The sequence below is a fragment of the Diceros bicornis genome, chromosome 18 (genome assembly GCF_020826845.1).
Source record: "Diceros bicornis minor isolate mBicDic1 chromosome 18, mDicBic1.mat.cur, whole genome shotgun sequence".
NCBI classification, from domain to species: Eukaryota; Metazoa; Chordata; class Mammalia; order Perissodactyla; family Rhinocerotidae; genus Diceros; species Diceros bicornis.
The window spans coordinates 28,682,786-28,705,395 of NC_080757.1; the positions used below are offsets into that span (position 1 = coordinate 28,682,786).

The 22,610-nt window shown below is 38.5% G+C and overlaps 1 protein-coding gene across 15 annotated transcripts in view; it reads left to right on the forward strand.

Moving 5' to 3' along the window:
• The window catches only part of TRIM37 (tripartite motif containing 37), a 153,765-nt gene that overhangs the window by 23,386 nt on the left and 107,769 nt on the right, over nt 1-22,610 (forward strand). For 11 of the 15 annotated variants that reach the window (XM_058560526.1, XM_058560525.1, XM_058560523.1 and 8 more), the window contains one exon: nt 17,961-18,106. In XM_058560526.1, the coding sequence (XP_058416509.1) occupies nt 17,961-18,106 (146 nt within the window). The remainder of the gene's footprint in view (nt 1-17,960; nt 18,107-22,610) is intronic. The other 4 variants (XM_058560528.1, XM_058560529.1, XM_058560533.1 and 1 more) reach the window with 1 other exon arrangement.

Below are 22,610 nucleotides of genomic sequence, written 5' to 3' on the forward strand. Positions count from 1 at the left end.
TGCCAATCCTCTTTTTTTGCTGAGGAAGACCGGCTCTGAGCTAACATCTATTGCCAATCTTCCACCTTTTTTTCCCCAAGGCCCCAGTAGATAGTTGTATGTCATAGTTGCACATCCTTTCTAGTTGCTGTGTGTGGGATGCCACCTCAGCATGGCTGGATAATCGGTGAGTTGGTGCGTGCCTGGGATCGGAGCCCAGGCCACCAGTAGCAGAGCACGCACACTTAACCACTAAGCCGCAGGGCCGGCCCCCATAATACTTGATAATAACAGACTGTGTTGCTGGTTTCTGTATTTACTATACTATACCTTTTTTTTTCCTGAGGAAGATTAGCCCTGAGCTAACATCTGTGCCAGTCTTCTTCTACTTTATATGTGGGTAGCTGCCACAGTGTGGCTGAGGATGGCGTAGGTCCGTGCTCGGGATCCGAACGTGCGAACCCAGGCTGCCGAACCAGAACATGCCGAGCTTAACCACTATGCCATGGGGCTGGCCCCTACATCCTATACGTTTTATTGTTATTTTAGAGTGCACTCTTTCTACTTATAAAAAAAAAGTTTAAAACAGTATGCCATGATACACCGGCAGCAGCCTCATACATCTCTTGTTTACCGCATCTCTCTCTTTTTTTTTTTGTGAGGAAGATCGGCCCTGAGCTAACAGCTGCCAATCCTCCTCTTTTTGCTGGCAAAGACTGGCCCTGGGCTAACATCCATGCCCGTCTTCCTCTGCTTTATATGGGATGCCGCCACAGCATGGCTCGACAAGCGGTGGATCGGTGCGCGCCCAGGATCCGAACCGGCAAACCCCGGGCCGCCGCAGCAGAGCGCGAGCACTTAACCACTTGTGCAACTGGGCCGGCTCCTGTTTACCGTATCTCTTGATTGCATCATTTTCTCTTTTGCTTGATTTAATATCCTGTTGTTTTATTCATCATGACCCCTAAGCATACAACACCCCTAAGTGTTGCCAGTAAGAGGCCATGTTGAGTGATTGACCTGGAAACAAAATGAAAAGTGATTAAGGACTAGGAAGGTGGAAAATCAGTGATGGTATTGCTTGCCGGTGAGGCATGTCCCATTCTACCATAGCTATGATCTTGAATAATAAGAACAAAGTGACTGGAGCTGTTAAAGGATCTGCTTCATTGAAGACAACAACACTAAAACAAAAACTTGAGAGGGCCTACATCAGACATGGAGAAACTTCTAACGACCTGGATTGAAAACCAGACATAGAAGCACATCCATCTCAGTACCATGACGATGATGGCCAGAGCAAAAAGTTTGTTTGTGATGTTGAAAGAAAAGGCTGGGGCCGGCCCCGTGGCTTAGCGGTTAAGTGCACGTGCTCTGCTGCTGGCGGCTCGGGTTTGGATCCCGGGCGAGCGCCGACACACCGCTTCTCCGGCCATGCTGAGGCCGCGTCCCACATACAGCAACTAGAATGGATGTGCAACTGCGACATACAACTATCTACCGGGGCTTTGGGGGAAAAATAAATAAATAAAATCTTTAAAAAAAAAAAAAGAAAGAAAAGGCTGGACTCGACTATGATATTGAATTTACTGCTAGCTCTGGGTGGTTTAAGCGATTCAAGAATCAGTATTCATTATATAACGTGAAAGTGAGTAGTTAGTCTGCCATTGCTGATGTGAAGGCAGCTGAAGAATTTTTGGAAACTCTAGATAACTGTGGAGGAAAATGACTTGCCAGGGCAAGTATTCAATATGATGAAGCCTCCCTGTTCTGGAAACGGATGCCTAAAAGGAGTTTTATCCATAAAGAGGCCAAGTCAGTGTCAGCTTTCAAGGCTTTTAAGGACAGGATAGCAGTCTTACTTGGGGGCAGTGTTGTGGGCTACAAAATAAAATCCTTTGTAATCTGGCACAGTGAGAACCCCAGGGCCTTCAAACACGTGAGTAAGCACACACTGCCAGTGTGCTACAGGGGCATTAAGGAGTCATCGATGACCCAGTTCCTCTTCCAGGATGCCTCCCTGAATTTCTCTGCCAGCAACATGGAGAAGTACTGTTTGGAGTGTAACATACCTTTCAAGATTTTGCTTATTGTTGGTAATGCTCCCAGTGCTCCAAGTGGGATCTTCATCCCAATGTCAAAGCAGAGTTTTGACATCTGAACACAACCTCTTTGGTCCAACTAAGTGGATCAAGGAGCTATAGCAGCTTTTAAGGCCTGCTACCGAGGAGGTCCTTTGCTCAGGCTATTGATGCAACTGAGGAAGACACTGAGAAGACACCGTTGCAGTTCTAGAAGGATTAAGACATCTGTGACCATATCAAGAACGTTGCTTGGGTTTGGGGTCATGTCACCAAGGAGCATATGAATGACATCTGGAAGAAGACACTCAAGAGGTTTGTCCATGACTTAGAAGGATTTGCTAAGGTTGAAGAGGCTCCAAAAATCAACAAGGCTGTGTATGAGATGGCAAACAATTTAAACCTGGATGTGGATAAGGGTGACACTGAGGAGCTCCTCAAGATGGTTTCTGAGGAATTGACTCATGAGTTAGGACTAACAGGACCGCATAGCTGAAGAATAGGCAAAAGAAGAGGAAACTGCAGAAGAAAAAGAAGAACTTGCAAGAAAATTAACAGTGAAGAGTTTAGCAGGAACTTTTGCAGACCTCAACAAGCTCCTTAAAAAGCTTGAAAATGTGGACCCCAACATTGAAAGGTTTTCATTAATAATGAGGAATGTTTATGGTGCATTATCTGCTTACAAGCAAATCTGTGGTTAAAAAAACCAACCAAGCAAACCACCATGGACATATTCCTGAAAAGTGACTCCTCAGGAGCCTCAGGCAGGTCCTTCAGGAGGCATTCCAGAGGAAGGCATTGTTATCATAGGAGATGATAGTTCCATGTGTGTTACTGCCCCTGTAGACCTTACAGTGGGACAAAATATGGAGGTAGAAGACAGTGATATTGATGATCCTGACACTGTGTAGGCCTAGGCTGATGTGTGTGTTTGTGTCTTAGAGTTTAACAAAAAAGTTTAGAAAGTAAAAAAAAATTTTTTTGATAGAAAAAATCTTATAGAGTAAGGATATAAAGAAAAAATATTTTTGTATAGCTGTACAATGTATGTGTTTTAAGCCAAATGTTACTATGAAAGAGTCAGGAAGTTAAAAAAAATTTCTAAAGTTTATAAAGTAAATAAAGTTACAGTAAGCTAAGATTAACTTCTTATTGAAGAAAGAAAAATATTTTTTATAAATTTAGTAGTCTACAGTGCTTATGTAGTCTCCAGTAGTGTACAGTAATGTCGTAGGCCTTCACATTCACTCACCACTCACACTGACTCACCCAGAGAAACTTCCAGTTCTGAAAACTCCATTCATGGCAAGTGCCCTATACAGGTGAACCATTTTTTAATCTTTTATATGGTATTTTTACTATTCCTTTTCTATGTTTAGAAATGTTTAAATACACAAACACATTGTGTTACAGTTAGCTGCCATATTCAATATGGTAACATGCTGTACAGGTTTGTAGCCTAGGAGCAATAGGCTATACCATATAGCCTAGGTGTAATAGGCTATACCATCTAGGTTTGTTTAAGTATACTCTGATGTTCGCACAACGAGGAAATCACCTAGAACGACCCATTGCTCAGAACGTATCCCCATTGGTAATTGACACCACTGTGCTACACTTTTTTGATTACTGTAGCTTTAGAATAAAAGGTAGTGTTAGCTCTCCAACTTTGCTCTTTTTTATAGAGTTGTTTTGGCTATTCCAGATTTTTTGCATTTCCATATGAATTTTAGAATCAGCTTGTTAATTTCTACCAAAAAAAGTTCTGGGGTTTTGTTTGGAATTGCATTGGATCTATAGACCAATTTGGGGAGATATGACATCTTAATAATACCGACTCCATTTATTTAGATCTTCTGTAACTTTTCTCAGCAATATTTTTAGGTTTTTTTGTGTGTGTGTGTGTGAGGAAGATTAGCCCTGAGCTAACATCCCATGCCAATCTTCCTCTTTTTGCTGAGGAAGATTGGTCCTGGGCTAACATCCATGCCCATCTTCCTCTACTTGATATGGGATGCCACCACAGCATGGCTTGACAAGCAGTGCGTTGGTGTGCCTGTGGGATCCGAACCCGCGAACCCTGGGCTGCTAAAGCGGAGTGTGTGCTCTTAACCACTACACCACCGGGCTGGCCCCAATGTTTTGTAGTTTTCAGGGTACAACTTTTTCACATCTTTTGTCAGATTTATTCAGTTTTTCAGTATTTTCGATGTTATAAAGGGTAGTTTTTTAAATTTCAATTTCTGATTTCTTATGTCTATATAAATTATTTTTGTATATTGATCTTATATCCTACAATTTTGCTAAATTCATTTATTAGTTCTAGTAGCTATTTTGTTGATACCTTGGATTGCCTATAGATAGTCATGTCAGTCTGAATAGAGACAGTTTTCTTCCTGATCTGGCTGCCTTTTATTTTTTTTTCTTGTCAAGTTTTTACTGGCCAGAACTTCACTATAATGTTGATTTAAGTATGATGTTAGCTGTTGGTTTCTTGTAGATGTCCTTTATCAGGTTTAGGAATTTCCTTTTATTCCTATTTGATGAGTTTCATTGGGAATGAATGTTGGATTTTGTCAAATTCTATTTCTGCATATGTTGAGATGGTTTTAGTTTTTTAGTTCTTAAAATGGATTGAAAATTTTTTTTTTAAGTAGTAAACCAGCTTTGTAATCCTAGAATAAAAACCCTGGTTTGGTCAATGTGTTATCCTTTTAATATAATATTGGATTGGATTAGCTAAGATTTTGTTAAGAATTTGTGCATTTTTGTGCATGAGGGATATTAGTCCATAGTTTTCTCTCAAAATATCTTTGTCATGCTGGCCTCAAAGAAGGAATTTTAAAGTATGCCCTCTTCAATTTTCGGCAAGAAGTTGTGTAGAAGTGGTACATTTTTTCCTTAGATGTTTGCTAGAATTCACCAATGAAGTCATTTGGGCCTTGTTTTCTTTGTGAAGTGATTTTCAACTACAAATTCAGTTTCTTTAATATAGTGCAGTTCATATTACCTATTTCTTCTTGAATAAGCTTTGGTAGTTTGTGTCTTTCAAGTAATTATTCCATTTCGTTTGAATTTGCTGAATTTATTTCTTTTGCTTAGTTTGAGTTTAATTTGCTCTTTTTTTCCTAAAATTTTAAGATGGAAGTTGAGGTTATTGATTTGAGACCTTTCTGTTCAAAATACTTTCTTACATCCCTTGTGATTTCTTCTTTGATCCGTGAGTTCTTCAGAATTATGTTATTTAGTTTCCAAATATTTGGTGATTTCCCTGATAGTCTGTGATGTCATAAAGTCAAGTTGGTTGATGATGATGTTCAAGTCTACTATATTCTCGATAATTTTCTGTCTACTTGTTTTATCAATTATTTAGAGAGGGGTATTGAAATTTTCAGCAATAATTGTGAATTTGTCTGTTTCTTCTGGCAGTTCTGTCAGTTTTTGCTTCATGGATTTTGAAGCCATACTCTTTGGGCATAAATATCTAGGATTGTTATATTCTCTTGATTAATTGTTCCCATTATCACTGTGAAATGACCTTCTTGTTTTTTTTTTTGGGGTGTTGATGAAGTTGGGTTTATTTATTTTTTTTTTTTTTTAATTTTTTGTTTATTGCAGTAACATTGGTTTATAACATTGTAAAAGTTTCAGGTGTACATCATTGTACTTCTATTTCTGTGAGCTGCTCCTGGCGGCCGTGAAGCTGGCTGCTTGTGAAGGCAGCGTTTTTCCTCTCCGGAAGGGAGTCTCTGCCTCTTCTACCCCAGTTAGGATTGTCCGTTGTTGTAGGAGTTCCTCTTATCCAGTTTTCAGTTCTGTCTCAGGGGTAATTTTTCCACAAGTAGTTGTAAATTGGCTGTGTCCACGGGAGGAGGTGAGTTCAGAGTCTGCCTACGCCACCATCTTGACTCTGCCCCCTGAAATGACCTTCATCTCATAATATTCTTTGCTTTGAAATCTATTTGATATCAAAAAAGCCATTTCAGCTTTCTTTTGACTAGTGTTATCATGCCTTATCTTATTCTATCATTTTATTTTTAATGTAGTTTTAAATATTTAAGGTGTATCTTTTAGGCAGCATACAATTTAGTCTACTTTTTTAAATTTAATCTGACCATCTTTGACTTTTTTTTTAATTGATGTCATAATAGTTTATAACCTTGTGAAATTTTAGTTGTACATTATTGTTTGTCAGTCACCATATAAATGCATCCCTGCAGCCCTTGTGCCCACCCCCACTCCCCTTTCTCCTGGCAACTGCCAACTGTTCTCTCTGTCTGTGTGTTAGTTCATCTTCCACATATGAGTGAAATCATGTAGTGTTTCTCTTTCACTTTCTGGCTTAATTTCGCTTAACATAATACCCTCCATGTCCATCCATGTTGTTGCAAATGGGACGATTTTGTCTTTTTCTTATGGCTGAGTAGTATTCCATTGTATACATATACCACATTTTCTTTATCCAGTCATTGGTCAAGGGACACTTGGGTTGCTTCCATTTCTTGGCTATAGTGAATAATGCTGCAGTGAACATAGGGGTGCATAGGCCTCTTTGGATTGTTGATTTCAGATTCTTTGGATAAATACTCAGTAGTGGGATAGCTGGATCATAAGGTACTTCCGTTTTTTTGTGTTTTTTTGTTTGTTTGTTTGTTTTTGGTGAGGAAGATCAGCCCTGAGCTAACATCCATGCTAATCCTCCTCTTTTTGCTGAGGAAGACTGGCTCTGAGCTAACATCTATTGCCAATCCTCCTCCTTTTTTTTTCCCCCCCAAAGCCCCAGTAGGTAGTTGTATGTCATAGTTGCGCATCCTTCTTGGTGCTCTATGTGGGACGCGGCCTCAGCGTGGGCAGAAAAGCGGTGTGTCAGTGCGCGCCCAGGATCCAAACCCAGCCGCCAGTAGCGGAGCGCGCGTACTTAACCGCTAAGCAGCAGGGCCGGCCCCTCTTTTTCATTTTTTGAGGAGTCTCCATACTGTTTTCCATAGAGGCTGCACCAGTTTGCATTCGTACCAGCAGTGAATGAGGGTTCCATTTTCTCCACAACCGCTCCAACATTTGTTATTTTTTGTCTTGGGGATTATAGCCATTCTAATGGGTGTAAGCTGATATCTTAGTGTTGTTTTGATTTGCATTTCTCTGATGATTAGTGATGTTGAATATCTTTTCATATGCCTATTGGCCATCTGTATTTCTTCCTTGGAAAAATGTCTTTTCATCTCCTCTACCCATTTTTGGATCAGGTTATTTGTTTTTTGGTTGTTCAGTTGTGTGAGTTCTTTATATATTATGCAGATTAACCCCTTGTCGGAAATGTGGTTTGCGAATACTTTCTCCCAGCTGGTGGGTTGTCTTTTCATATTGATCCTGGTTTCCTTTGCCTTGCGGAAGCTCTTTAGTCTGATGAAGTCCCACTTGTTTATTTTTTCTTTTGTTTCCCTTGTCTGTGTAGACATGGAATTCGAAAAGAGCCCTCTATGACCAGTGTCAAAGAGTGTACTGCCTATATTTTCTTCCAGGAATTTTATAGTTTCAGGTCTCACCTTCAAGTCTTTGATCCATTTTGAGTTAATTTTTGTGTATGAGAAGGAGGATGGTCTACTTTCATTCTTTTGCATGTGGCTGTCCAGTTTTCCCAGCACCATTTATTGAAGAGACTTTCCTTTCTCCATTGTATGGTCTTAGCTCCTTTGTCAAAGATTCGCTGTCCATAGATGTATGATTTTATTTCTGGGCTTTCAGTTCGGTTCCATTGATCTGTGGGTCTGCTTTTGTACCGGTACCATGCTGTTTTAGTTATTATAGCTTTGTAGTATATTTCAAAGTCAGGGATTGTGATGCCTCCTGCTTTGTTCTTTTTCTCAGTATTGCTTTCACTATTCCGGGTCTTTTGTTGCCCCATGTGGAATTTAGTATTCTTTGTTCTGTTTCCGTAAAGAATGTCCTTGGGATTCTGATTGGAATTGCATTGAATCTGTAGATTGCTTTAGGTAGTATGGATATTTTAACTATGTTTATTCTCCCAATCCATGTGCATGGGTTGTCTTTCCATTTCTTTATGTCATCATTGATTTCACTCAATAATGTTGCATAGTTTTCATTGTATAAGTCTTTCACCTCCTTAGTTAATTTTATTTCTAGATATTTTATTCTTTTTGTTGTGGTTGTAAATGGGATTGTCTTCTTGAGTTCTCTTTCTATTAGTTTGTTATTGGAGTATAGACATGCAACTGATTTTTTGTAAGTTGATTTTGTGCCCTGCAACTTTGCTGTAGTTGTTGATTAGTTCTAATAGTTTTCTAATGGATTCTTTAGGGTGTTCTATATATAAAATCATGTCATCTGCAAACAGTCAGAGTTTCACTACTTCCTTGCCTATTTGGATTCCTTTTATTCCTTTTTCTTGCCTATTTGCTCTGGCCCAAACCTCCAGTACTATGTTGAATGAGAGTGGCGAGAGCGGGCATCCTTGTCTTATTCCTGTTCTCAGAGGGATGGCTTTCAGTTTTTCCCTGTTGAGTATGATGTTAGCTGTGGGTTTGTCATATATGGCCTTTATTGTCTTGAGGTACTTTGCTTTTATACACATTGTGTTGAGAGTTTTTATCATAAGTGGATGTTGTATCTTGTCAAATGCCTTCTCTGCATCTATTGAGATGATCATATGGTTTTTATTCCTCCTTCTGTTAGCATGGTATCACATTGGTTGATTTGCGGATGTTGAACCATCCCTGTGTCCCTGGTATAAATCCCATTTGGTCATGGTGTATGATCTTTTTACTGTATTGCTATATTCGGTTTGCCAGTATTTTGTTGTGGATTTTTGCATCTGTGTTCATCAGTGACTGGCCTGTGATTTTCTTTCTTTGTATAGTCTTTGTCTGGCTTTGGTATCAGGGTGATGTTGGCCTTGTAGAATGTGTTAGGAATTGTTACATCTTACTGTATTTTTTGGAATAGCTTGAGAAGGATAGGTATTAAATTTTCTTTGAATGTTTGGTAAAATTCTCCAGAGAAGCCATCTGGTCCTGGACTTTTATTTTTTGGAGGTTTTTGATCACTGTTTCAATCTCTTTACTTGTGATTGGTCTATTCAGATTCTCTATTTCTTCTTGATTCAGTTTTGGGATGTTGTATGAGTCTTAAGAATTTATCCGTTTCTTCTAGATTGTCCAATTTGTTGGCGTATAGTTTTTCATATAGTTTTTCTATATAGTTTCATATAGTTTTTCTTATAATCCTTTGTATTTCTGTGGTATCTTGTAATTTCTCCTTTTTCATGTCTAATTTTATTTATTTGAGACTTCTCTCTTTTTTTTCTTGGTGAGTCTGGCTAAGGGTTTGTCAATTTTGTTTATCTTCTCAAAGAACCAGCTCTTTGTTTCATTGATCCTTTCTACTGTTTTTTTGGTTTCAGTTTCATTTATTTCTGCTCTAATTTTTATTATTTCCCTCCTTCTGCTGACTTGCAGCTTTGTTCTTCTTTTTCTAATTCTGTTAGGTGTAGTTTAAGGTTGCTGATTTGGGATTTTTCTTGTTTGTTAAGGTGGGCCTGTGTTGCTATGATTTTCCCTCTCAGTACTGCTTTTGCTGCATCCCATATGAGTTGGTATGGTGCATTTTCATTTTCGTTTGTGTCCAGATATTTTTTGATCTCTTCTTTAATTTCCTCGATGATCCATTGGTTGTTTAGTAGCATATTGTTTAGTCTCCAGATCTTTGTCACTTTCCCAGTTTTTTTCTTGTAGTTGATTTCTAGCTTCATGGCGTTATGGTCGGAAAAGATGCTTGTTATGATTTCAATCTTCTTAAATTTATAGAGGCTTGTCTTGTTTCCCAACATATGGTGTATCCTTGAGAATATTCCATGTGCGCTTGAGAAGAACGTGTAATCTGTCGTGTTTGGGTGGAGTGCTCTATATATATTTATTAAGTCCATCTCGTCCAGTTTTTTAAGTCCACTATTTCCTTATTGACTTTCTGTCTGGATGATCTATCCATTGATATAAGTGGAGTGTTAAGATCCCCTACTATTATCGTGTTGTTGTTAATATGTCCTTTTAGGTTTGTTAATAGTTGCTTTATGTACTTTGGTGCTCCTCTGTTGGGTGCGTATATATCTATAAGTGATATGTCTACTTGGTGGAGTGTCTCTTTTATTATTGTATATTGTCCCTCTGTTTCTCTCATTACCTTTTTTATCTTGAAGTCTACTTTGTCTGATATAAGTATGGCAAAACCTGCTTTCTTTTGTTTGCCATTAGCTTGGAGTATTGTCTTTTATCCTCTCACTCTGAGCCTATGTTTGTCTTTAGAGCTGAGATGTGTTTCCTGGAGGCAGCATATTGTTGGATCTTGTTTTTTAATCCATCCAGCCACTCTGTATCTTTTGATTGAAGAGTTTAATCTCTTTACATTTAGAGCGATTATGGATATATGGGGGCTTAATCTTGCTACTTCATTGCTCATTTTCCAGTTCTTTTGCATTTGTTTTGTGTCTCGTCCCGTGTGTTTTGGACTACCAATTCAGTTTGGTAGTTCTGTATGATGGTTTTCTTAGTTTTCTCTTTTTTTTTTTTGGTGAGAAAGATCAGCCCTGAGCTAACATCCATGCCAATCCTCCTCCTTTTTTTTCCCCCTTTTTCTCCCCAAAGCCCCAGTAGATAGTTGTATGTCATAGTTGCACATCCTTCTAGTTGCTGTATGTAAGACGCCACCTCAGCATGGCCGGACAAGCGGCGCGTCAGTGCGTGCCCAGGATCTGAACCCCGGGCTGCCAGTAGCGGAGCGCGTGCGCTTAACCGCTACGCCATGGGGCCGGCCCCTTAGTTTTTTCTTTATTTATTGTATGTGTCTCTGTTCTGAATATTTGTTTAGTGGTTACCGTGAGGTTTAAAATTTCATAGATGAGATAGCCTATACCATCGATTTGTTTATACCATGAGGTAAAAAGTCTTGTAGATGAGATAGTTCATTTTCTGATGGCCTCTTATTTCCTTTGACTAACTCGATTCCATCCCTTTCCTCTTCTCCTTCTGTTATTATTTTCACAACTTATTCCATCTTGTGTTGTGTGTTTGTGTTTAAAGTGATGAGGTTATATTTATTTTTGGTGTTTTCCTTCCTTTAATCTTTGATGTTATAATTAAGTGTTTGCTAACCTATTCTGGTAGAGAGCTGCAATTTACCTGATTTTGTCTACCTATTTTCTCCTTGCTTAGAGCTTTTATCCCATTTCTCTCTTTTTTTTCAGGCATGAGGACCTTCTTGAACATTTCTTGTAGTGGGGGTCTTGGGGCAATGAACTCCATTAGCTTTTGTTTATCTGGGATAGTTATTATTTCTCCATCATGTCTGAAGGATAGTTTTGCTAGATAGAGTGTTCTTGGCTGAAAGTTTTTGTCTTTCAGAATTTTTGAATATATCTTCCACTGTCTTCTGGCCTGTAAAGTTTCTGATGAGAAATCTGCTGAGAGCCTGATTGGAATTCCTTTGTACATTATTTTTTTCTCTTGCTGCCCTTCTGTAATACTTTTCCTTTGTCATTGACTTTTTCCAGCTTTACTACTGAATGCCTTGGAGAGGGCCTTTTTTTTTGTTGGTATATTTAGGAGATCTGTTGACTTCATTGACTTGTATTTCCAGCTCCTTCCCCAGGTTTAGGAAGTTCTCAGCTATTATTTCCTTCAACAATCTCTCTGCTCCTTTTTCCCTCTCTTCTCCTTCTGGAATACCTATAATCCTTATGTTGCATTTCCTAATTGAGTCAGATACTTCTTGGAGAATTTCTTCATTTCTTTTTAGTCTTAGTTCTCTCTCTTCCTCCATCTGGAGCATTTCTACATTCTTATCCACCATAATACTAATTCTTTCCTCCATATTCTTAGCTCTGTTCTTTAAAGATTCCAGATTTTTCTTTATCTCCTCCATTGTGTTTTTCATCTCCAACATTTCTGATTGGTTTTTCTTTATAGTTTCAATCTGTGTTGTGAAGAAGCTCCTAATTTCATTGAGTTCTCTCTCTTTATTTTCTTGTAATTCATTGAATTTTTTTATGATAGCCATTTTGAATTCTCTTTCGTTTAGGTTATAAATTTCTCTGCCTTCAGGATTGATTTCTGGGTGCTTGTCATTTTCCTTCTGGTCTGGAGATTTAATGTATTTTTGCATTGTGCTTGAGGGTGTGGTCTTACTTTTCCTCATCCTGAAAATATCTGGTTTCAGCTTCTACCTGCTGCCACTAGGTGGGGGTGAAGAGTTGTGTATTCTTTGCCTGCCACGATCTGTGGGTGCTCTGGCTGGGCTGAAGTGTTGTTAAGCTGCTGCGCCAAGTGTGGGTGAGCTGGGGTGCTGAGCACAGCTGACCTGGGGTCCTGAGCTGGGGCGCTAAGCACCACTGAGCTGGGGCTCGGAGCAGCAGGGAAGGGGCGCTTACTTTTGCCTTCCCGATCCCAGGGTCTTCTCACTCATTCCTCGCTATCTGCTCTCCTGGGATGCTTGCTTGATGAGGACACCGCCACAACTGTTCTGTTCCCTCTATGAGGGAGTTCCCCACAGGCTGTGAGGGAACTTGGAGAGTGCCGATTTTCCTGTGGAGGGTTGCTGCCTCCCCTGCCTCTCTCTCAGAGCCATGTGGTCTTGGTCTCAGGGTTGCTGTGGTTGGGGAAGAATGGAAGAAGAACTTCCCTGCTTCCACTTTCTCTAGGGGTTCCAGCACCACCACCTTCAGATGTAAGGCTGCCTGGGTCTCAGACATCTTTTGTGTAGTGTGAAAGACCTCTGTTGGTATATGAATGTCCTTTTTGTTGTATCTAAGGCAAGCAGACTCTAAGGGAAAAGCTCACTGTGCCATGATGCTGACATCACTCAATCTTGGACTTTTAATTGGAATGTTTAGGACATTCACATTCATTGTGCTTATTGATATGCTGAAGTTTGAGTCTAACATCTTGCTATTTGTTTTCTATTTGTCCCATCTGTTTTTTGTTTCCTTTGTTATTTTTGAATTTTGAGTATTGTCATCAGTGGATGACACTGATAACAGTAATGAAAATAAATATAAATTGATTAAGTTGATCTAAAAATATCCCATGATGAACTACTTAATAAGACAGATCTAGGGAATGAAGATGAATTTAAAGTGAAAACATTATACTAGTGATAAAAAGGAATACTACGTGATAGGAAAGGGAACAGTGCATCTTAAGAAGATAGGTCAGTTTATGCTTTTTGTACTCCAGCAGCATAAGCTTAGAATAGAATATGTAAAGCAGATACTGACAGAATTACAAGATTTTGATAAAATCATCATCTATAGTGAATGGATAAAAAATGTGATCAGCTGATAGCTCCAGCTAACAGAGGATTGTAAGAATAGAGGATGTTTGAAAAAGAAAATTAAGGCACTGGATCTAAAACGTATATGTGGAACCCTGAATCCCAAAATGAAGACTATATATTCTTTTCAAGTCCATGTGGAATAGTTTCAACATTTGATCGTGTAATAAGGTATATAGAAGTCTGAAGAAATTTTAGAAATTTATAGAAAGAACACTTTCTGTGATGACAATGTAATTAAGATAGACATCAAAAACAAAAACATAGTTTAAAAACATCATATATGTATGTAAATATTAATATAAATTTAAATATATTAAATATTTACGTAGTTTTTGAGTTAAAGAGGACACTGCAACTGAAATGATAAATTGTTAAAATACCAGACATAGGTAAGGGATATTTAGAAGCAAACTTTTAGTCTAAAATGCAATTTTTGGGCCAGCCCCAGTGGCCTAGTGGCTAAGTTCGATGCGCTCCAGTTTGGTGGTCCAGGTTTGGTTCCCAGGTGTGGACCTAACCACTTGTCTGTCAGTGGCCATGCTATGGCAGTGGCTCACATACAAAAAGAGGAAGGTTGGCAACAGATGGTAGCTCAGGACGAATCTTCCTCAGCCAAAAAAAAAAAAAAAAAAATCCAAACGCAGATGTTTGCAGTTATATTTGATCCTCATTTTGTCAAATTAATTAGCAAACTAAAAGTAAAGGAGAACTACGTTAAGTTTATTAAAGGTATCCATTTAAAAGTCTGCGGGAAACAATCTGTGGTAAAAGTGGTAAAACTCGAGAAGCTCTGTTGTAAAGTTAAGAATCCAGGGTTGCCTGCTGTCAGTGCTTCGCTTCTGAATGTGCTGGTCCTATTCATTAAATTATGACAGTGAAGGTGGCATAACTATATTGAAAGGAAGAGAAAAATTTCTTATTTGCAGAGGACATGATTATTTACATAGAAAATGTATCACTTTCTAGTGAGCTCATCATGGTGGCTGGATGTAAAATGAAGATATAAAAACCAATAATGTTTCTGTATATCGGGAATAGCCAGTTAGAAAATTTAATTGAAAAAAAAACGCCATTCATATTAGTAACTAATTAAGCGTTTTGAATAAATCTAACAAAGATGTTAAAGAGCTTTGTAGAGACTGTCATAAAACACAAAAGAGTTGAATGAAGAAATATTCTGCATCTCATTGATTCTCAGATGAATATTTTGTTACATTAAGCTCTCTTGAAATGGGATGTGTCTCAACAGTTGGTACAGTCATAATTTATTGAAGTTTTTTTCTTAGTGGAACATAAAGCTGTGTTTAATAATCAATGACCTGTTACATTCTACGGACTATGGTATATTTATCTAGGGGAAGATTCAACATCATAAAGGTGCTATTGTCTCAGTATTGTTCTACAAATGTAATTCAATCTTTATTTCAACATGAACTTTCTAAGAGTTTGGTGAAATTTCAACATTATTGTGAAAGAGCAAGGGGCCCCAAATAGCCAACACGTTCCTGGATTTAAGAAACAAAAAAGAATAAAGTTGGGGCTCTTATGATATCTTATATCAAGCTATAATAAGAAACCATAGTAATTATGACACAGGTTTCAGCGTAAGGACAGACAAATGGATAAGTAGAACAGAATAAAAAGCCCAGGAACACACCCCCAGGTATGTGTGAAGACTTGATATATGGCAGAGATGGAGAAGGATGGACCTTTCAACAAATATTCACAGTTACACATGTGAGAAGTCAAATTCGATCTTCATCTTACACAATACACAAGACTCATTTTCAGGTGGATTAAAGACCTAAATATGAATGGCAAAATTTGATTACGGTTATGCACTGCATGAAGATGTTTGAGTGAATGACAGACCACATATACGGTCCCATAAAATTAGTACCATAAAGCCTAGACGTGTTGTAGGCTATGCCGTCTAGGTTTGTGTAAGTACACCCTATGATGTTCACACATCAACAAAATCGTCTAACAGCACGTTTCTCAGTACTTATTCTCATCATTAAGCCATGCATGTGTATATTTTTAGAGAAGAATATCTTTGATATGAAGTAGGGAAAGATTTCCTTTTTTTTTTTTTTTTTTGTGAGGAAGATCAGCCCTGAGCTAACATCCATGCCAATCCTCCTCTTTTTTTGTCGTTGAGGAAGACTGGCCCTGGGCTAACATCTGTGCCCATCTTCCTCTACTTGATATGGGATGCCGCCACAGCATGGCCTGACAAGCAGTGCATCTGGGTGCGCGCCTGGGATCCAAACCCGGGCCGTCAAAGCAGAGCGTGCGCACTTAACCACTAAGCCACGGGGCTGGCCCCAAGAAAGATTGCTTAAGACACAGTAGGTGCAAAGTATAAGGAGAAAGCTTTGAATGCATTAAAATTAAAATGTTTTTTGAAGAAAAAGATCTTCAAAAACTAGATTGACAGGCCATAGATTTGGAAAAGATAGTTACCATTCCTAAAACTGAACAGGAATTGGTATCCAGAATTTATAAAGAAATACAGTTCAATCATAAATAGCTGAGGCAGTTTCATAAAAGTGGGCAAGGGATATGAACAGATAGTTCACAAAGTGGCTGTTCAGATGACCAGTAAATGTGAAATTTCATTGATAATCAGGTAAGTATAAGCTAAAACCACAAGATGCCATCTTACATCTGTTAGATTGGCAGAAACGTACATGTTGACAAGAATGTACAGCAAAGAGAACTTATACACTGCTGATCGAAATATAAATCTGCAAACTACATTGAGAGCAGCTGCTAAAGTTTTCAGTGTGCTTCAACCAGTAATTCTAGTTCCAGAGAAACTCACATATGTGTACGAGGACCTGCACAAGGGTCTTCACTCCAGAGTTACTTTTAATCATGAAGAATAGGTAGCAACCTAAATGTCCATCGATAAAGAAGAGAAGTAAATTGTACTAGATTCATGCAATGATATTCTTTAAAACTGTTCAAATTAGTAAAGTAGATCTATGAATATCAATACAATTAAATCTCAAAAACAATGGTGAGTGAAAAGTGTAGGCTGCATGGTGATAAAGCCTGATAGTATTTATGTGAAGTCTCAAAACGTTCAGAATATTGTTTGTAGATGTGAATAGTCTCACAGTACTTGTAGAAACACATGTATAGCAGTAATAAACTTCAGTTGAAGGAGTGAGTTACCTTTGGAGGAAATGGGGTCAAGGAAGGATACTCACAGTCTGTATTCAATAAATACTTCAGTAAAAGCTATACATTTTGATAGCTATCATGTGATAGCAGTCATGTATCATTATTCGTGAGTTGTAAGCAACTGTCATTTAAAAGACGTAAACCCAGTTGTACTGAGTTTTATAAATATTCATATGGCATTTGATAGTTTAATTAGTTTGCTAGGACTTCGATAACGAAATACCACAGACTAGGAGGCTTAAACAACAGAAATTTATTTTCTCATAGTTCTGGAGGCTGGAAGTCCAAGATCAAGGTGTTCGTAGGTTTGGTTTCCCTGCGGTTTCTCTCTTTGGCTTCCAGATGACTGCCTCCTCTGTGTCCTCTAAAGGGCAAATCCTCTTATCTCCAAATATAGTTACACTGAAGTACTGGGGGTTGGGGCTGCAACATATGAATTGGGAGGAGGACACAGTTCAGGTTCAGTTTGTAACAGTGTACAAAGCTGACTTACTACAGCTTCGTGATTATTACAAACCCAGCGAAGCAAGCAGTGGTGGGTACTGTTATTCCAGTTTTACACATAAACAGTCTCTCCAAGTCACGTAATTAGTGTGTGGCAGAACTAGGACTTCATGGGCTGGCTGCGTGGCTTAGCGGTTAAGTGCGCGTGCTCCGCTGCTGGCGGCCCGGGTTCGCATCCCGGGCGCGCACCGATGCACCGCTTCTCCGGCCATGCTGAGGCCGCGTCCCACATACAGCAACTAGAAGGATGTGCAGCTATGACATACAACTATCTACTGGGGCTTTGGGGGAAAAAATAAATAAATAAAATTATAAAAAAACAAAACAAAACTAGGACTTCAAAGTGGTTGTTTCAAATACAGAATCAGTAGTCTTTTAACTACCACGCATATTTTACTAAAGTTTGATTTCTTACTTTTTACCTTTGGCATAACTTAAAAGTAGTGTTTCCCAAATTGATATAGGTTAAGACTTTTTTGTGTGTGTTACATCTTAACAGTATCTCTGTTCCCTAGAATGCAGTTTGAAAAATCCTTGTTTGAAGGCTATCGATCTGTAGGGGTTTGTTCATTAATATACATAATGGTTTCAATGTATTAATCTAAAATATATCTGTAGTTGCGTAAAATTGGATTTGTCCTAATATGTGAGGCGAGAAAAATGCATTAAAATCAAACACTGCTGTTAGAACGGAAATAAATAAACCTAGATTCTTTGTAGATTCTTAAGTCTCAAACCTACTTTGAAAGAGTCATTTTGTTTTTCTTTATCTCATGTTTTTCAGCATATAACCAGAATAATTTCTATTTTCCTTCCTTATTAAGAATTTTGAGGTGCCAATGAATATTAATTTTGTTTATTCAGATAAATTTTTTCCTCACACAGTTGCGGTCTTGTAGTAAGAGTGAGTTGATATCTAAGAGCTCAGAGATCCTCATGATGTTTCAGCAAGTTCATCGAAAGCCCATGGCATCGTTTGTTACTACTCCTGTTCCACCAGACTTTACCAGGTATGACAGTTTTTTAACTTGATTTTCATTTGAAGTTTATGTGCAAATGCATATGCTTGTTTTAGAAGAGTGTTATTTTTCTTAACTCCATCTTTTTTTAAGTTGTTGTTTATAATGATGTAGTCTGGTGAGCTTTACGCATGCAAATCTGGTTAGAAAAACTTCTGGCGGACTTAACACTTTTGACTGTAAAGAGAAGATGATAGTGCATTAGGAATTGGTTTCTTCCTGGAGCTTCATCTTCCATACTGTAGGAATAAATAATTGATCCCATTCAATTTCATCAGTGTCTGTTCATTTTCCTTTTTTTTTTTTTTTTTTTTTTTTTGTGAGGAGATCAGCCCTGAGCTAACAACCGCCAATTCTCCTCTTTTTTTTTTTTTTGCTGAGGAAGACGGCCCTGGGCTAACATCTGTGCCTATCTTCCTCCACTTTATATGGGACTCCGCCACAGCATGGCTTACCAAGCAGTGCGTCGGTGCGCGCCCGGGATCCGAACCAGCGAACCCCGGGCCGCCGCAGCGGAGCGCGCGCACCCAACCGCCTGCGCCACCGGGCTGGCCCCCATTTTCCTTTTTAATTGAGGTATAATTGACATAAAAGATTTAGTTTTCAGGCGTACACATAATGATTCGATATTTGTATGTATTGCGAAATGATCACCACAGGAAGTCTAGTTAACGTCTGTCACCGTGCATAGTTACAAAGTTTTTTTTTTATGATGAGAAACTTAGCAACTTTCAAATATGCAATACAGTATTATTAACTATAGTCACCATGCTGTACACTACATCCCTATGACTTATTTATTTTATTACTGGGAGTTTATATCTTTTGACCTCTTGTTTTAGATTCCACATATAAGTGAGATCATATGGTATTTGTCTCTCGCTTTCTGACTTAGTGTAAAGCCCTCAAGGTCTGTCCATGTTGTAGCATGTTCATTCTGTTTACCTTCTGAGTTTACTTACATCTCATTACACAGTGACTATAACTCATTATTTACATGTATGGTGCCAAAAACAAAACTCAGAGAATGGATGAAATGCCAAAAGATTTTGAAGGTGACTCGATGTTATCTCCACATCTTAAAAGATAGTGGGAGAAAACAGTTGATTGCATTCTTTGCATCTTTTTAGTTTTTATGTTGGGCGGTCTTAGAATTCTTCTGAACAGCATATTCTTTCACTCATGTTTAGCATTAGACTGTGGTCTTAGAAGAGTGGTTCTTTACACTGTTGATAGGTTAGACTCACTTGGGGTTGAAAATTACCAATGCTGGCCCATACCCCAAGTCTTTGTGGGTTAGTTAGTCAGTTTGGACTGACATAACAAAATACCACAGACTGAGTGGCTTATGCAGCAGAATTTTATTCTCTCACAGTTATGGAGGCAAGAAGCCTAAGATCAAGGCGCTAGAAAAATTCAGTTTCTGGTGAGGCCTCTCCTCCTGCCTTGCAGACAGGGCTTTCTCACTGTGTCCTCACATGACCTTTTCTCTACATGCACAGAGATCAATCTCTGATGTCTTTTCCTCTTCTAAGGGCACAAGCTGTATTGGGTTAGGGTCTCACCTTTATGACCTCATTTAACCTTAATTACCTCCCTAAACGTCCTGTCTCCAAATACAGTCATATCGTGGGTTAGGACTTCAACATACGGATTTTGGGGGACACGATTCAGTCCATAATATTGGGTACAGCTAGGCATTTGTAGTTTGTGCTTTTTAAATCTCCTTAGTTTATTCCTAAAATGAGAGGTTAAACCATTGCTTCAGATAAATATATTGATATGGTAGACTTTAATCCATCTTATACTTTAGAGATGACTTATGGAATACTATCAAGTTTTTCTAGCTTGTTGAGGGCTGTGGTACATTTAGGAAACATCTTTTGTTATAAAGATGTTTGTTTAGCTGCCTTTTCTTTTTTTCTCTAATATGTGATGCCCTCTGATGGCCATAGTGCATTGATTGTACTAGATTGTATGGTGTAAGCCAGAGTTTTTCAGCCTTGGCATTGTTGGCATTTTGAGCTGAATAATTCTTTGTGGGGTGGAGAGAGCTTTCCTGTTTATTGTAGGACATTTAACAGTATCCCAGTAGTACCTCTCCCTTTACAGTCGTGACAAAAATGTTTCCAGACATTGCCAGAAATTCCCTGGGGGCAAAATTGCCCCTGGTTTAGAATCACTGGCTTATTCCTCATCAAAGATGCATTGCTGAGGATCATGACCACCCACAGTCCTATAAACAAAAGGGCAGATTTTTTCTGACAGCCAGAACTCAGATAGTTCTCACTGACCAATAAGTCTTTGTTTCTTTCTGAAGTAACAAACCAGATACAATATTCATATTTTATTCAAGCACTGAATATTATTAAAAGGACTAGGTATTTGCTTTCATTAAGTAGATTTGGATGAACTAAGGATGGTCACCAGTGTCCTAAGGCTGACTCTTTGATATTGTGGTCAGCCATTTCAATTTTGAGGATACCTTTTCTGAACCATTCCGTCACCAGTGGAATGAAACCTAAGTTTTGATGTAAATACTGTATATAAAGATGAGTGTCTTTCAGTTCAGAGTACATGGATCAGCTATATCAGAGGCAGTTGGAGTGTTTATCCAAAATGCAAATTCCCAGGCCTATTCCCTGACAGTCTTTGGAGGTGGTATCCAGAAATGAATCTTAAGCACCTTAAGTAATTCTGCACTAAAGTTTGGGAACCATTGATGTAGGTAAACTCCTATCCTGATACCACTTGCAGCAGCTCTTCAGGTAGACAATTCTGCTTTAGATTTCTTGAGTGTCAGTCTCTGTCATAGCCAGTGATTGTTTTAGTTTCTCTTCCCTTTCTCGCTGTCCAAGTGGCTCAGAACTCCAACAGTTCCTTCCTTTCACCACCTTCTTTTTTGGGTGTAGATGGAACAGACTGAAATTGGGAGTGGGGGAGGTAGCAGGCACATCAATAAGGAGGAAACCACCAAAAAATAAAAAAAATTGAGTCTGATAATTAAGGAGCTTTCCATGGGTGAAGGTCACCTGGGACCCTCTTTCTCCAGTAATGCTTTACTGTCTTGCTAGAAATTTTGGCTTATAATTTAACTGTAATTTTTATTAGAAACTCAGTTTATGAGTTGTACTATACTGGGAGCAGCTGTTCTCTGTTGATGCATTGATCAACAAAGAAAAGAGGACCGAATAAGAAAGGCTAGCATTTATTGACATTAAGTTACGGACCAAAGTTTAGATGTGCAAAGCAGTGGTAAATGTTTCTGAGCTTTGAGATCATGGGACTGGATTGCCTTACGTTCCATCAGTTGACGATTGTGATGGAGCCGCAATGAAGAATAAAAGATCAATAAACAAATGCAGTGTTATTTATTAAAGACCATCTATATGTTCAGCACTGTTGTAGGTGCTGCATAGGAGACATGGAAGAGGAACTAATATTATTACTGGGTGTATATTCCACGTTAAATAGTAGAGAATTGTGTATTAAAGTCTAATATTTGTTACTCAATTATATGCAGTCATATCAGAAATTCTGAAAAGAGGTCAGGGTAGAGACTGATGTGGTCAAGAAGGCTTAATAACCTAGAAAGGAATTGTGGAAGACCTTGAAAGATACTTAGGATTTCATTAGGCAGATGGGAATAGGATATTTATGCATGAGCAAAAATATGTATGTGATAAGAGCTGCTATATTTAGCAGACAGCAAGGAAATCATTTCAACTAGAATTTGAAAGGCTCTTGTTGGGGTGTTGTAGGAAATAAGGCTGTATGGGTGTCCTCAGGGAGCACTTAAAAGATAGAATAGTATGGCTTCCAGTCCATAGAGAGTTTTAAATTTCTGTGAGAAGTGGTCAAGTTGGGAAGGAAAACTAGTTTTTATGTAGCTGACCAACCTACTTTCTGAAGGAAAAAGTGGATACTTGTGGTCCTCTTTTTCTTCCCTTTGTTCATTAAGTCATGATGAGGTCTCTGGTCTAAAGATTTGCAGATCAGTATTTTTCAGGTTACTGGGCTAGAGATGGTTTGAGGCTAGCTTCTCCATATTCTTTGAAGATTCACTGACGACATCATGAGATGCTTCTAGTCATAAAGGCCACAGTAAAGGAAGTATAGAAATAAAGAAAACTATGGGAAGATAAAGCTGTGCCTTACTTACAGGCCCAGATTTGTAACATCAGTACGATTGCGGATAACCTTTGAATGAGTGAGCATAATGTGGAGATGTTGGGTGGTGGAATTAGATAGCTTAGCAGTTGCTATGGCTTTGTATATATATGTAAAGAAGGCAAAAGAAATTTTTGAGCAAATATTTCCACTAAATTACAAGGATTTTCCAGCAGATATTTGTAAATATTCCTCCATTCAACGAATATTTGAATGCCAGCTGTGTTCCAGGCATGTGGTAGGTGCCAGTAGTGAGCACAATAAAGAGTTCTTGTTTTCTCAAATTATGATTTAGTGAGAAAGATAGATGACTGAAGCAGTAATA